Source organism: Eptesicus fuscus, chromosome 8 (genome assembly GCF_027574615.1).
Source record: "Eptesicus fuscus isolate TK198812 chromosome 8, DD_ASM_mEF_20220401, whole genome shotgun sequence".
Taxonomy (NCBI): Eukaryota; Metazoa; Chordata; class Mammalia; order Chiroptera; family Vespertilionidae; genus Eptesicus; species Eptesicus fuscus.
Window position 1 is genome coordinate 15,888,217 of NC_072480.1, and position 15,759 is coordinate 15,903,975.

At 48.4% G+C, this 15,759-nt stretch overlaps 1 protein-coding gene across 3 annotated transcripts in view; it reads left to right on the forward strand.

Annotated features, from left to right (window-relative positions):
* The window catches only part of CAB39L (calcium binding protein 39 like), a 172,570-nt gene extending 166,502 nt beyond the window's left edge, over positions 1–6,068 (forward strand). For all 3 annotated transcript variants that reach the window (XM_028151629.2, XM_054719797.1, XM_054719796.1), the window contains one exon: positions 4,025–6,068. In XM_028151629.2, the coding sequence (XP_028007430.1) occupies positions 4,025–4,204 (180 nt within the window). In that variant the 3' untranslated portion in view covers positions 4,205–6,068. The remainder of the gene's footprint in view (positions 1–4,024) is intronic.
* The last annotated feature ends 9,691 nt before the right edge of the window (positions 6,069–15,759 follow it).

Consider the following 15,759-nt stretch of genomic DNA (forward strand, 5'->3'; position numbering starts at 1 on the left):
CTATCACCACTATCTAGTTAGAACAGTTTCATCACCCTGTACATATATTAAACAATTACTCCTCCTTTTGCCTTATCTCCAGCCCCGGCAATCACTAATCTGCTTTCAATCTCTATGGATTTGCCTATTCCAGATATTTTGTATAAATGGAATTTCACAATTTATGGCCTTTTGTGTCTGGTTTCTTTCATTAGCATGTCTTAAAGATTCATCCATGTTGTAACATAATCAGTACTTCATTCCTTTTTATGGCCTAATAATATTCCATTTTATGAATATGTCACAGTTTGTTTATTCATTCTTTAGTTGATGGACTTTGGGCTATTATGAATAGTGCTGCTGTGAACATTCTTGTCCAAGTTTTTGTTTGAACAAATGTTTTCAGTTCTTTGGGTATATACTCAGGAATGTAATTGCTCAGTGTTATGGTAATTCAGTGTGTAACTTAATTGAGATACTGCTAAACTATTTTACACAGAGGCTACACCATTTTACATTCCCACCAATAACGTTCAGGGTTCCAGTTTCTCCCCTTCCTTGCCAACACTTGTTATTGTCATTTTTAAAAAATTGTAGCTGGCCTAGTGGGTGTGAAGTAATATCTGTGGTTTTGATTTGCATTTCACCAGTGACTAATGACGATGAACACTTTTTCATATGCTTATTGGCCATTTGTATATCTTCTTTGGAGAGAATTATCTATTCAAGTCCTTTGCCCCTTTGTAAAAAGGCTTGTTTTTTGTTGTTAATTCTCACCTGAGGATATATTTCCATTTTTAGAGAGAGGGGAAAAGACAGAGAGAGAGAGAGAAACATTGATGTGAGAGAGACACATTGATTGGTTGCCTCCCACACATGCCCCAACTGTGGCCTGGGATAGAGCCTGCAACCGAGGTGTGTGCCCTTGACTGGAATCAAACCTGGGACCCTTCAGTCTATGGGCCAACGCTCTACCTACTGAGCCCAACCGGCCTCAGTGCTTGTTTGTATTTCTGTTGTTGAATTATAAGAGTTCTTTATTGTATTTCGGATGCTAGACACTTACCATATATATGATTTGCAAGTATCTTCTCCTATTCTATGCTCTTGATAGTGTCCTGTGATTCACAAATTTTTAAATTTTGATGTTCAATTTATTTTTTCTTTTGTTGCTCTTGCTTTTGATCATAGCTAAAAAACATTGCCAAATCCAAGATCATGAAGTTGTACCGCTATATTTTCCTCTAAAAATTTTATTAGCTCTTATATTTAAGTCTTTGACTGATTTTGAGTTACTTTTTACTTACGGTGTGAGGTAAGGGCCCAACTTCATTGTTTGGTATGTGGCTATCCAGTTGTCCCATGTTGAAAGTTTTTGGTTGTTTTAATGAATAGATGTTGGGTTTTGTTGAATACTTCTTCTATATCAAGTGAAATGATGATGTGGTTCCTTTCATTGTATTAATGTGATATATTAGATTCCTAGAGTAACAAAATACCATAGACTGAGTGGCTTAAAGCAGCAGAAAGTTATTTTCTCTCGGTTCTGGAGACTACAGTCTAAGATCAGGGATCAGCAGGGTTGGTCCCTGTGGGAGGCTCAGGGAGAATGCATTCCATGCCTGTCCCCTTCTTCTGCTAGTTCCCAGCAGCCCTTGGCGTTTCCTGGCTTATTGTGTGACTCTGATCTCTGTGTCCATTTTCACATGGCATTTTCTCTCTACATCCCTGTGTCTCTGTGTCCAATTTCCCTCTTCTTAAGTCTTCGGGTTAGGGGCCACCCTAGTCCACGGTGACCTCATCTTAATTTGATTACATCCCTATTTCCAAATAAGGTCACATTCCCAGATACTGAGGGTTAGGACTTGAACATTCATCTTTTGAGGGGACTTTTCACCTTTGCCCTTTTTCAGTTCCACCTAGTACATGTGGTATAGTACATTGATTTTATTATGTGAAGCCAACCTTGGGTTTCTGGAATAAATTCTAGTTGGCCATGGCGTATCATCCTTTTTCATATGATGATAGACTCAGTTTGCTTGTATTTTGTTGAGGGCTTTTGCATCTTTATTCATAAAAGATATTGGTCTGTAGTTTTCCTGTGATGTCTCTATCTGGTTTTGGTATCAGAGTAATGCTGGCCTAAGAATGAGTTAAGAAGTATTCCCTTCTGTTTTGTTTTTTTGAGAATTGTTAAATGAATTAGTGTTAATTCTTTAAAATTTTGTAGAATTTACCAGTAAAATTGCCTGGTCCTAGGCTTTTCTTTATCAGGAGGGTTTTGATTACTGATTCAATCTCCTTATAGAATTTTTTAATAGTATAAGAGAATAATATGAATAATTATACATCAAAAAATTAGATATCCGCTGAAACCGGTTTGGCTCAGTGGATAGAGCATCGGTCTGCGGACTGAAGGGTCCCGGGTTCGATTCCGGTCAAGGGCATGTACATTGGTTGCGGGCACATCTCCGGTAGGGGGTGTGCAGGAGGCAGCTGGTCGATGTTTCTCTCACATCGATGTTTCTAACTCTCTGTCCCTCTCCTTTCCTCTCTGTGGAAAATCAATAAAATATATTTAAAAAAAATTAGATATCCTAGATGAAATGCACAAATGATTAGGAACATACAAATTACCAAACTGACTCAAGAATAAATAGAAAATCTGATTCATAGACCAGCTCTCATGTCACCTGCACCAGCGGTCGCCAACCGGTGGTCCGCGGACACTGGTGGTCCATGAGGTCCGAAAGGTTGGCAGTGGCTGCCTACACCACGAGCCCTTCCTGTTCCAAACGCAGAAATCTAATGTAATCTCCTCTCCTTTGAACCTCTGTGGCCTTTCAGAACCTCATTGGTTCTTACCATCTTTTTAAAAGATTTATATTTTTATTGATTTCAGAGAGGAAGGGAGAGGGAGAGAGAGATAGAAACAGCAGTGATGAGAGAGAATCATTGATCAGCAGCCTCCTGCATGCCCTGCCCTGGGGATCGAGCCTGCAACCTAGGCGTGTGCCCTGACCTGGAATTGAACCATAACCTCCTGGTTCAGAGGTTGATGCTCAGCCACTGAGCCACACTGGCCGGGTGGTTCTTACCATCTTCGTGTCGTTTTCTCCCTCCCCATAGCTGCTGGGTTGGGGGATCCTTTAGGGCTCAGCCTTGTGGCCCCCACTGTCACAAGCAATCCTGTTCCCAGCACGTTGAGAGCAGAGTGCACTGTTGGAGGTGCAGGATGCGGAGGCCGGGGCAGGGGGCTGGTGGTGAAACACTCTGCACTTTGAAGTGTGAGAGAGAGCATGAGAGAGCCCGGAGAGCTACAGAGGAGTTGATACCTTTATGGGTATTCTGGTCATGTAGTCATATAAGTAGCATCTAACGAGGAAGTATGTCCATTGCAAAACATTGTACCAATCAATATTATAGTTTTGAGTGATTGTGTCTTACTGTTACAGTTTTTGCTGCCTTTCATAGTATTCCTAAATTATTTGTCCAGGATCATGGTTTCAACCAGGAGTACATAAAGACTCTTTGTGGAACTTTATAAAAATACAGAATGCCAGCCCTGCAGCCCAGACGTGCTGAGCTAGCATCTCTGGGAGGAAGGGACGGGGCAGCTGTAAAGTATAAATGCCCACGTCCCCGAGAAAACGGGCTGACCTCCGGGGGGGGGGAGGTGAGAGGAAGACTTTTCACCTTGGCCCTTTTTAAATTTTAAGCCAGATGAGTATATTACATATTAGGTATACGAAGTATATTATATATTGTGTTAAATATATGCTGTATATATTATATTTAATATATAATTATATATTTAATTATAATTTAAATGTATAAGTATATGACATAATTTTAAATATATCAAATATAGTTTTATGTAATGCATAGGAAGTGGATATGAATGGGGAATTACTGATTTTCCTTGATAAAGGAAGTGTGACCCAGGCTGTCTATTATACTTGCCCGGGTGCCACATGAACAAGTGGGATCCGTGCTGTCCCTGGTGTGCATTGCTTGTCTCCATATTTGTTTCCTTATGTTTCAGGTATTTGTGGCCAGTCCTCACAAAACACAGCCTATTGTGGAGATTCTGTTAAAAAATCAACCCAAACTCATTGAGTTTCTGAGCAGCTTCCAGAAAGAAAGGACGGACGATGAGCAGTTCACTGACGAGAAGAACTACTTGATTAAACAGATTCGCGACTTGAAGAAAACGGCCCCTTGAAGCCTCACCCGGTTCCTGGCCGGTCACCGTCTCATGAGAGGGGCCTGTTTTTCTCAGTGTATTGTTCAGTGTAGATGGAATATGAACATTTGAATGAAAAGAAACTAACCTAGAATTATATATTCAGTTTAGTCAAATCTATGATTATGTGAAATCAGAGCTATTAATAAAAGCAATTGTAACTTTTTGTTGCTGAAAAGCAACCCTGAGCTCCCAGTCCCTATGAACCCCTAAGGAGGAGCCCAAGTGATGGGCCACTGAACCCTCAAAGAGGGTGGGATTCTCAGGAGAGCTGGGCCTGGGCAGAAGGCACAAGGCTGTTTGACTTACCTGCACTTGGGCAAACTCCTTAAGGCACTGACGGGTCTGAGAAAATAAGATCCATGTGTTCATTCACTAGCTATTCTTGTTCCCTGCCTATGTCTTTTAACTCTAATTGGTGGTTCTTGACTTCCTAGGAAATCGCCCTCCTTTCTGCTCACTGTCCCACATTCCATCACAAGGGATGTCCTCAGCTCTCCTGACTCCTGGCACCTCCCACCCCCTCCGCCCTTACCCCACCTGCAGTAGCGATAGCTCAGAACCAAGGATTTCCAAGGGCCCAGGGGCATAGCGGACCTGGATCGTGTGACCTGCTCACTTGGAAACTCGGGACAGGTGATTCAAACCATAGTTCCAGCTATAGTCATGGATGTTTCACACTGACTTCCATAGCATTCATGAACATTTGTAATATTTCATTCATAATTCTTATCACGGGGAAAATGTTTTGTGGCGAAAGTGTTTCAGAGTAGGAATCATTGCATTAGGATACCTAGAATGTACAGAGGGTCACACAGGTCTTTAAACCATTTTTATAAATAAAGGAACATTGTCATTGGGAGGGCAGATTATTGAATGCACAAAAAAGTGTCAAATGACTACAAAATTGTTCAGCTTATTTCCTAATAAGCTGTCACTCTTAATTTCCTATTAAAGTATTCAGTGAAAAGGTAGAAAAATTATCAAATGTTGGTCCCAAATATTCTCTTGCAGTTTCCAAATCAAGAGTTATTGTCTTCTGTAGGAACCTTTACTTCTTACAATATTGGGTGTTGTGTTCCTCAACCAGATGTTTCTCTACCCAGAGAGGTACCTGGCAGGGTTTCGCCCTCCTCGGCTGGGGCACAGGTTCATGTTCTTCTGTGCGCAGCGTGGAGTCCTGAGGCAGACGGTGTGGGCCCTGGGGGCCTCCTGGACCTTCTGGCAGCAGCTCTGGCCAGTGCTGGCGTGGGCGGGTCAGCCGGCAGCCCGTCTGATGCCCTTCATTCTTTAGTCTAATTACGTTTAGAACATTCCCAGACAGTCCAAAGTCTATTAGAGTTCGTCTTTTCTGGTTTTGCTTATTTGATTAGAAGAGATGAGTGTAAATATATTTTTAAAAACAAAGGCACAATAACCATTGGAAATTTATTTGGTTGCTTAAATACTGTCCCACAACATCATGGGACACATGTTTTCAATTGCAAATCAAGGCCTTGGTTTAATCCTTTTTGGTAAGTAAAACATTTTATTTTCTCTGGGTTTGAATTAGCTCTTACCTAGCAACCCCTTATCCTGGTTTGGTACCTGCCAAACAAAACTAGGCTTAAGAGACAATAAGTGGAGTAGCTGGGGTTTTGTTGTAATACAGATTTGTAAATTATTAATGTGAAAGAGGGAGCCAGAAGCTCAGTCAATATATGCTTGCACAAAATTCACTGTAAATATTGTGAGAATTGAATTTTGAAAGGTCATATTTAATAAACTATTTCAAAAGCACACATTTAAAATAAAGACTGACTAAATAAAGAGGTCCTGCATGCTCCATGGTTGTTTTGCATGTTCTGTGTCTGTGTTCTCGTCAGCACCTTAAACAGGAAAGCCCCTGGTGGGGGGTGGCTCCTGAGGCCCCACACCATCGCTCTGGGCACTCCCCTGTCAGCGCCCTCTGTCCGCGGTGCTAACTGCCATTCACCGAGCACTGCCTGCCAGGCACTGAACATACACATCACATCATCGCTGCTTCATGACAGCCAGAGTCATTCCCACTTTATATTTGAGGAAATGGGGGCTCTGATCAGCCTAACGATCCCAGACAGCATGGGCTAGACCTGGAAGACAAACCTACAGTGGCCTGAGGCCAAACTGCTGCTCTTCCCTCTCTCATCCTCAAGGCTGAGAACCAGGGACCGTCTAAGCATGTCAGGAACTATGTGCCCTGCCCAGCTGCGGCCCGGGAGGTGTCGGGGTTAAGGTCCTAGCGTGAAGCCAGCAGGAGTTGAGATCATAATGTTCTTGGACGAGGCTCTCGGCTGAAGCCAGGCATCTGCCCAAACGTTAGGATTGCCCTTGGAGAAAAGGCCAAGTGGCCCTCAGCCCCTATCCAGCTGTTCCTGACTGCCAGCCTGCACAGGTCCATATCCTTGGGGACTCTGGGGGGCAATAGATGCTGGGGAGGGGCGGTGAGCTTTGCCAAGCCTCTGTCACTAGCCAAACCGGTTTGCCCTGAGCCAGTGTGCAGCCTGGAAATTTCATAAGACCCGGAAGTGATTGTAATAATGTGCAGGAAAAATGAAATAGAAAAATTGCTAGAATTTTTTAAATAAGAAAAGACAGTTGTTTCAAAACAGATTTACAGATTTTTCTAGACTATTGTATTAAAAGAAATTAAGATTTTTATATATTTTACTTGTTGTTTGTTGTTGTTGTTGTTCTATTCTGGCATGAATAATCACATTTTCCTCCATGTTCTTCCAGGAGGCTTGGTGTTGGAGTGAGGGGCCTGTAGCTGGATAAAGGTCTGAAACATATAAAAAGACCTTGAAAAGCTAGACTTGAAAAGATCAGATGAATGTGAACAAAATTACTTTGTTTTGAAATATGAAAAGGGCTGTTATGTAACTGCTGGAATGAAAGCAAAGTAAAACAGAATGACCAGCCTGGCCTGACTGGGCCTCCAGACACCTCTGAGCAGGGTCCGTCTCCGCGCTGCGGGGGACGGCACTGGCTCCCACAGGGTGAGTCACTTGCTCCAGGTCAAGCAGCTGGCAGCAGTGGCAGGATTCAGGGCCAGGCCTGACCCCAAAGTCCCTATCTTTGCAAAACGGGCTGCACGTCCAGGCTGCCTCCCCCAGGCCTGCTCTCCGCCCCAGGGGCAGACACTTGGTTCATCATGGCTGCCAAGGAAAAGAGTAATCCTGGCCCCCAGTGCTAACGGATGACGCATTGGAAAGAATTAAAAAGCGAGGTTCATGTAAGGGGGCGGGGGTGGTAACTGCTCCACGTGGTTGTCTGATGTTTGGAAGATAAAGGAGACCTCTGTGCGGGATGGGGACTCACCTTCCAATTTCTCCGTCACCTGGAGCAATCCCTTGACTACCCAGATATTCATTTCAAACTGCAGTTCTGCCCCTACTTTGTTTTCGTGGCTGGCCTTTTCGGTTGGACGTAACATCAGCTTAGATTTCCTGATAGGACCGGTGGCTGCCCAGGTTCCTGCACCTCACATTCCTCAGAGGCCCACCGCCAGGGCGTCCCAGGAGGCAGAAGCTCTGACAGGCTCCTCCTGCTGGGATTGCCTGTGCCTCCTCACTGCCGCCCAGGGAGAGGGTACCAGCAGCAAAACTCTCACAGTCACAGCCCCTTTACCACCAATTCAGTCTCAATTATAATCTAATCACCACACGGTGAGCCATAATGTTATGTTATTTACTTATCCTCACCCAAGGATGCTTTTTTCATTGCTTTTCAGAAAGAGAATGGAAGGGAGAGAGGGAGGAGGGGAGAGAAAGAGAAATATCCATGTGAGAGAGGCTGGTTGCCTCCCGCAATACCCGGACTGGGGTCAAGGATGGAACCTACAACCCAAGTACATGTCTTTGGGGATCAAACCCATGACCCTTCGGTGCTCAGGCCAACGCTCTAACCACTTTTTATTTAGTTTTATTATTTATTTTTTGTTGTTGTTAATTCTCACCTGAGGATATTTTTCTATTGATTTTTAGAGAGAGAGGACAGGAAGGCGAGAGGAACATTGACGTGAAAGAGACACATCAATTGGTTGCCTCCCTCACGGAGCCAGGGATTGAATTGAACCTGCAACCGAGGTACGTGACCTTGACCAGAATCGACCTCGGGACCCTTCAGTCCACAGGTCGACACTCTGTCCACTGAGCCAAACCAGCCAGGACACCACTTTTTATTTCTAAAGCTGTGAGCACAGGGGCCCTTTGGGAGAACCTGTTTAATACTCATTAATTCATCCTTTAGAGACCGGAAAGAATGAGTTCCCCTGGTTTTACTTCTGAAATGTAAAGCCTAAAGCAACCAAAATATTAATTTATTCAAATGCTTGTTTCTTCATTTAATCCAACACCCACGAACTCCTTCTCCATGCCCAGGAGGGTTGGCTGGGAAGTAGAACCTCAGAGTGACATACCAGGACTGGGGGTGAGCCCTGGAGTGCCTGGGAGCTGGGTGAGCGGCCTTCACAAGTCCATCCCCCGGGCTTGAGTGGCAGGGAAGGGAAGGCAGACTTGAAGTGGGAGCCCAGGAGAGAGAGCGGGAATCCATGGAGGTGGGCTGCAACCCGCACCCGCCTCGTCCCCCCGCCTCCACCTTCCAGGGCCGAGCCCAGGGGAGGAGGAGCTGATGGGGGAGGCGCAGCTGGGCTGTCCCCCCCCCCCGACCCGGTGAGCCTGCAGGTCTGCCCCAACCTGCGCAGCGTGAGTGTGACCGCCACTTCCCTTCCCCTTGACAACTTCCCTTGAGACCAAGACAAATTCGTTAATTCTGGAAACGTGTTCCAGCTGAGCTAGAGCGACACCTCACAAACCCTCCATGATCCCTCCGGGGGAGCCGTGTCCATGTTCCCTCCGGGGGAGCCGTGTCCACAGCCTCTCAGGACCACCCTCTCTCGAAGACCTCTTTTTCCCCTAAAGTGACACGGGAGGTTTGTACAAAGTCAGTGGAACCACAGGGACTTGGGGGACGGCCACATCTGGACTTAATCCCAGCTCCACTACTCACGTTTCACCTGGAGGATCACTGAGCTTCTGTCTCCTCCTGGTACATGAAGCAAAAAGAGAACTCGTCTCAAGGGTGGTCGTGGGAATCAATGAGACACACAGTGTATGACTTGCCGGCCCAGGAGGTGCTCCCGTGTCGTCATCAGCCACCCCAGGGGCTCAGCACCAATGGCGGGAACCCCGCTTCAGTGTGGAATCCGGGCAGGAGTCCTGGGCATGAAGCAGTGTGGCCAGAGCATGATAGGCATGCGCCCTGCCTGGCGGCGTGTGGACATGAGGAGGAGACGGGGAGCCTTGAATGCCGTCCTAAGGGCTTAAAACCATCATCCAGCTGCTGGCCTTTGAGCAGGAAGCGAGGTGCAAACTTGCTGTGTGGGCACGGAGGCCCTGGCGGGGAGCAGCCTGAGCTGGCGGGTGGGATGCTGAGGGAGGGCCCTGACGAGGACCCTCTGAGCACGGCAACTGCTGACTTAGCCCTGCTGCAGCAGGCCTTTCTAGATGCTTCACAAGCACCAGGCTCAACCCTCAGCACCACTCTGAGGCGCACGCTCTCCTTTTTTTTAAAAAAATATATTTTATTGATTTTTTACAGAGAGGAAGAGAGAGGGATAGAGAGTTAGAAACATCGATCAGCTGCCTCCTGCACACCCCCTACTGGGGATGTGCCCGCAACCAAGGTACATGCCCTTGACCGGAATCGAACCTGGGACCCTTGAATCTGCAGGCCGACGCTCTATCCACTGAGCCAAACCGGTTTCAGCACGCATGCTCTCCTTACCCTGAGTTTACAGATGCCGAAGCAGAGGCCCAGATGGTCCAGTGAGCACCTGCAGGGCACAGTTCAAACCCGGGGCCCAGAGGCAGGAGCCGTAGACGTGTGAGATATTTAGGACATAACATTGCCCAGACTTAGTGCCACACCATTTCTCCGAGGTAAGGGCGGGCGGGGCCCTGTGTCGGTAGTGCTCTGCCGAGTGAGGAGGGGGCCATGCACCCCTCCCTGGCCTCAGGCCTCGGGACTGCACCCTTGGACCTGTCTCCCTTTGCATTTTTACCTCATCTGCAGCCGTCTCCTACTTGAAGACTTTCTCCTCACCGCCCCGGGGAGGCTCAGGAGGAAACCGTGTTCCTCCCCTGCAGCCTCGTTCTCGTGACCAGAGGGGTGAGGGCTGCTGGGCGGTGAGAGGTTCAGCCACGCCTCTGCCAGCCCCTGCGCCCTTCCTCCCTGATGGCCATCTAGGTCTCCCAGGCCAGACATGGCAACCCTGACCTGGGTCTTTGAGCCAGTTAGCTGTGTCGGCCAGAGCTGGTCATGGTTCCATTCCCGTCAGGGCACATGCCCGGGTTGTGGGCTCCATCCCCAGAAGGGGGTGTGCAGGAGGCAGCTGATCAGTGATTCTCATCATTGATGTTTCTATCTCTCTCTCCCCTCTCCCTTCCTCTCTGAAATCAATAAAAAATATCTTTTTTTAAAAGAATTATTTTTATTTTTAAAAATATTTTTATTTATTTTTTACAGAGAGGAAGGGAGAGGGATAGAGAGTTGGAAACATCGATAAGAGAGAAACATCGATCAGCTGCCTCCTGCACACCCCCCTACTGGGGATGTGCCCGCAACCAAGGTACATGCCCTTGACTGGAATCGAACCTGGGACCTTTCAGTCCGCAGGCCGACGCTCTATCCACTGAGCCAAACCAGTTAGGGCAAAAAATACCTTTTAAAAAAATAATAAAAAAGAGGTTATCCCAAAGGCCAGGCTGACACACCACTTTAAAAGTGCCATTGGGACAAAGGATGGTTGACTGCCCAGCCAGGGCCACCCTGTCTCCCAGCCCCTGCCCTCCGGAGGTCCTGCCTGGGACCCCCACTTCAGGAACAGAGGCAGGGCCCGCAGGCAGGCATTGCCCCTGCTGTGGGTGAAAATACCGCTGCCATTTTCCGGGCACGGAGCACATTCACAGGGCCAGGACCTGCCCACTGTATGAATGAGACTCTGTGCGGCCCAGCCTGCGGGAGGCAGGGGGACGCCTGCAGCCGCCGGGCGGTGTCTGGCAGCACCGGTCTACCCTTCACCTTGAGCGACTGTTTTCGGCTGTCACTTTGCTGTGACTGTCTGGATTCAGGCACAATCGGGCCTGAGCAGCCAGGAAGCTGGCACCTCGGGGAGAGGGCCAGGGCAGGAGGGGAGCAGGGTCTCTCCCGTCACTAGTAGGAAAGGCTCAGGGTCTGGGCCCGGCTTCCTGGTGTGAAGTCAGGCTCGGTTCCGAGCTTGCCTGTGGCAAGCTTTCGGGCTGCCTCCCTGGAGACAATCCGCTGGTGAGTCTGCCAGTCAATTCACCATAGAATGGCTGTGGTTTAGGTTCGAGACTGTGTAGACTTCTATGCATGCACACAAGTCCTTTGGTTGATCTCTCCCCCACACCCCCACCCTCCCCTACCTTCCCTCTGAGGTTTGACGGTCTGATCGATGCTTCTCTGCCTCTGAGTTCTGGCTCACCAAAGGAAACCCTCTTCACTGTCAGCCATGCCTCCCTCCACGCTCCAGGAAGAGGGGACGGGGACGGGAGAGACTGTGACTGCTGCCTAGCGAGCCAGGCCCTGCCCTAAGCGGGGAGGCCGTGGTGAGTTTGGATCTTGACCCCATCCAGGGGCTGCATGTGAGGGTCCAAAAGGCTTCAGATCGCTGGGCAAACCCCAGCCCCAAGACAAGCCAGCCAGTAATCCCGGACCCAGTCTCTGCCCCCAGTCTGCAAGCAGCTGTCTCTTCCGAGGAGGCTGACCCACAAGGTCACCGAGAAGAGGCTCAGATCTCCGAGGGTCCGGGGAGGAGGCAGACACACCTGATGCACCGGGCGGGCGTTCACTCACGTGTCCTGAGGTGGACGAATAGGGGGCCCAGTCCCTCTGCCGCCCCCGCCTGGCCCAGGGAAGAAAGCACAGTTCCCCTTCTAGGGGTGGTGAGGTCCTAGGGCCCTGTTAGCACCCCTGCTCAAAGCCTGCTCCTCTCTACCTTTCAGCACCTTGTACACACTGCATCAGTCATCCTGGCTGCCTTAACAAACCACCACCAACCACGTGGCTTAAGCGATATAAATTTCTTTCTTACCGTTCTAGAGGCTGGGGAGTCCCAGATCAAGGTGGCAGCCCACTCCGTTCCGTCGAGGCTCTCCCCGGCTGGGCAGGTGGCCACCTTCTCCCTACGCTCTCACTCGCCTTCTGATCAGTGCCCACCTGTGACCTCATTGAACCTTAATTATTTCCATGAGGTCCCATCTCCAAATACAGTCATTTCAAGGTTTAGGGCTTCAACCTATACATCTTAGGGGGAGGCCTGGTTTGGCTCGGTGGAAGAGCATCGGCCTGCGGACTGAATGGTCCTGGGTTTGATTCTGGTCAAGGGCAACACATGCCTGGGTTGTGGGCTCAATCAATTATTCTCTCTCATCATTCATGTTTCTATCTCTCCCTTCCTCTCCCTTCCTCTCTGAAATCAACAAAAAAGTGTTTTTTAAAATAAAAATAAAAAAATCTTATGGGACAAAAATATTCATTTCATAATAATATTCTCCTGCTTAAGACACTCAAAATCTAGCTCAGAGTAAACTAACCACCTGAAGAGAGAGATTCTGTGTTTTGGAAGAATGATAACTAGACAAGTCACAAAAAATAACGGACTTCAGTTGGAGCAAGGGGATGTTGATGAGACCGTTTCCCGGAAGGGCGGGAGGATGGTGAACATTATGTCTGTCTTGCTGATTTTCTTGTGTCTCCCCGGGCCACACTCCTTAAAGCCCTCGGTCCTACTTCGCTTCAGACCAGGCCACACTTGAGATGAGGACTCTGGTTTCTATATATTCTCTGTGGAAGTTGAACCCTTAAGCAAAACCTCCTTCCTCGTCCCTGTCTACACACCCAAGTGGTTTCTTTTCCTCCAGGCTGGGGGAAACAACTCCCCAACATTTCCAAGATGAACCATCTGCCTTTGCCTTGAAGGCCGTTCCTACATCGCTTCCTTAAGTCACTTATTCCCCAGTTACCAGAGTCCACCTCTTCAGTCACTCTTCCTCCATCATTTTTCCTGCCCTGCCATCCACCTGGACAGGTTGCCCTACCTGAAAAAGCCAGCATTTGGCCTTTCAGGCCACAGTCTTTTCTCCTCTAATGCTTTGCAGCCCATGAGTGTTTATACTTTAGAGGGTTTGTTTCTCTTCAAGAAATTTCTTCTCTTGGCTCAAGATGATCAAGTCATAGGACTGGAAGAGACCTGGGTCAGGACCTTCTCAGTTGCAAGGGACAGAAACACATTTCTAATTAGCTTAAGAAAAAAAAAACAATGCTCACATACTGAGAATTCCAACAGGTAACACCAGTTTCAGGCATGGATGGATCCAGGAACTCAAACCATGTCATCAGGGCTCTCTGTTTCTCCACGGCCCCTGTGCGCTTTCATTCTCAGGGAAGATGTGTTAAATGGTGAGAACGTGGCCACTGGTGTTCCCAAACCAATAACCGCTCCTGCTTCCCGCCTTCCTCCCCCACACCCCGCAGAGCCGCTGCTGTTCAGTTCCTGCCCCAGGCCTCTCCCCGAGGCTGTCATTTCTGCCCGAACTGTCTTCCCAGTCTGGCTGCTCTCATTCTTATCCTTTATCTCTCAGCTTCAGTATCCACCCCTGGCTCCTGGCCTCCCACCACGTTACCGGATACCTCCCCAGCTAGGGTGCCAACCTCCAGAGAGGGGCACTGTCTGCTTTCTTCACCAGCACATCTGCAGGGTCTAATCCAGTGGTTGTACCATAGTAAATGCTCAATGGACATTTTTAAATGAATAAGTGACTTCTTTTTTAAATTCTCACCCAAAAATACGTGTGTTTTTTTTTTTATTGATTTCAGAGAGGGGAAGGGAGAGGGAGAAACATTGATGCAAGAGAGAAACACCCATCAGTTGCCTCCCGTACATGACCCGACTGGGGTTCAAACCTGAAACCTAGGTATGTGCCCTGACCAGTAATCAAACCTGCAACCTTTTTGATGTGCCGGACGATGCTCCATCCAACGGAGCCACCTGGCCAGGCGAGTGACTCATTCTTTGAGTCATAATTTCACTTGCGTCTTTCCCTGTCAGATCCTGCTAACTCCCTGCGACCCGGGCCTTCGTTCTGCTACTTCAGTCACATTCTTCTGCCTTCTCTTCTCATTCCTCACAAATGTCACCGTTTCCAAGACCCTCATCACTTCTCATTTTGAACCCACAGCATCCAATCCCCCCACTGGTGCTGGAGTGCTTGGTTAAGGGTACACGTTTGTCACTCCTCTGCTTGAACCCTCTATGCCTCCTCATTGTGCCTCAGAATTATTACTGAGTTGCTTCCTGTTTTCACTGTCCCCTGTCAACCTCCTACTCCTTCCGGCTGATGCTACAACCATATGCAGCTCCCCAGCAGGCTATGCTCCCTTCCAGGCTCCCTCCGCACTCAGTTCCAAAGCCCATTGAACCCAGCAATGCTCACATCTACTTGCACTTAGAAGCTGGGCCTGCACCCGTTTCTGGGACAGGCAGCCACCTGGTCGCTAAAACAGCAGTCTCTCCCGTAGTCTTCTTCCAGGCCCTTTTTGTCAATGTTATCTGTGACTGAGGCGGGATGGAAGGAACACATTGATCAGATGACCGAGCGACACAAGCCACGGCAGGGACAGATGCCTGATTATGGGATGTAACAAAATTAACAAGGAGCGTGACTGGCTGCCGTACTGGGCTAGATCTAACCTTGGCTGGATGGACAAGGATAGGTGCGAAGTCCGGCCCACGTCCAAAAACAAAACTCCAGCTCTACAAGTAGGAGCGTGGGTGCTCAAACAAGGGTTCTGGTAACCCCGATGGCCCAAGTCTGGCCACGTCATGTTTTGTTGGATTCTTGTGGTACCTTCCTGTCTGGAGCCCCGGCCACTAGTCTCTCCCCATGCAGGTCCTTCCTCCACTTGGCCTGCAATAATTCCCTGGCTAAAATGGGCAGGACCTTCTGGGGCAGCTGTCAAGTGGACATGCACACAGTTGGAACTTTGAAGAGATGTGTTGTTGAGAACAGCTCTCAGAGCTTTGGTGGTCCTTGAGGTCACAGGAGAGGATGGTGTCCTGGAGAGAAGGAAGTGAAGTGAGAGGCAAGAGGGCGCAGGGGAGAGACCCCTGGAAGGAGAGAAGGGAGCTGAGAAGCATGGGAAATGTCATGAAAGCCGAGGAAGGAGTTTCAGAAGTGCAGGATGGTACGAGGCAATAAAGGCTGCAGGGACCACGCAGAATCCGGCCATCAGGCGCTGAGAGCACCTTCTCACAGGAAGCGCGGGCAGACAGGGAGCAGTGGTGTGTGGGATAAGTGAAAGATCAGATGCTGAGAAAGCGAGTACAGGCTTCTAGGTGATGAAGGGAAAGCCCTTGGTTAAAGTGAAGTCTTTGTTTTCTGAAGGTTGGAGAAATGTGTCAGTTAGCAACTGCTGCGTAACAAATCCCCCAA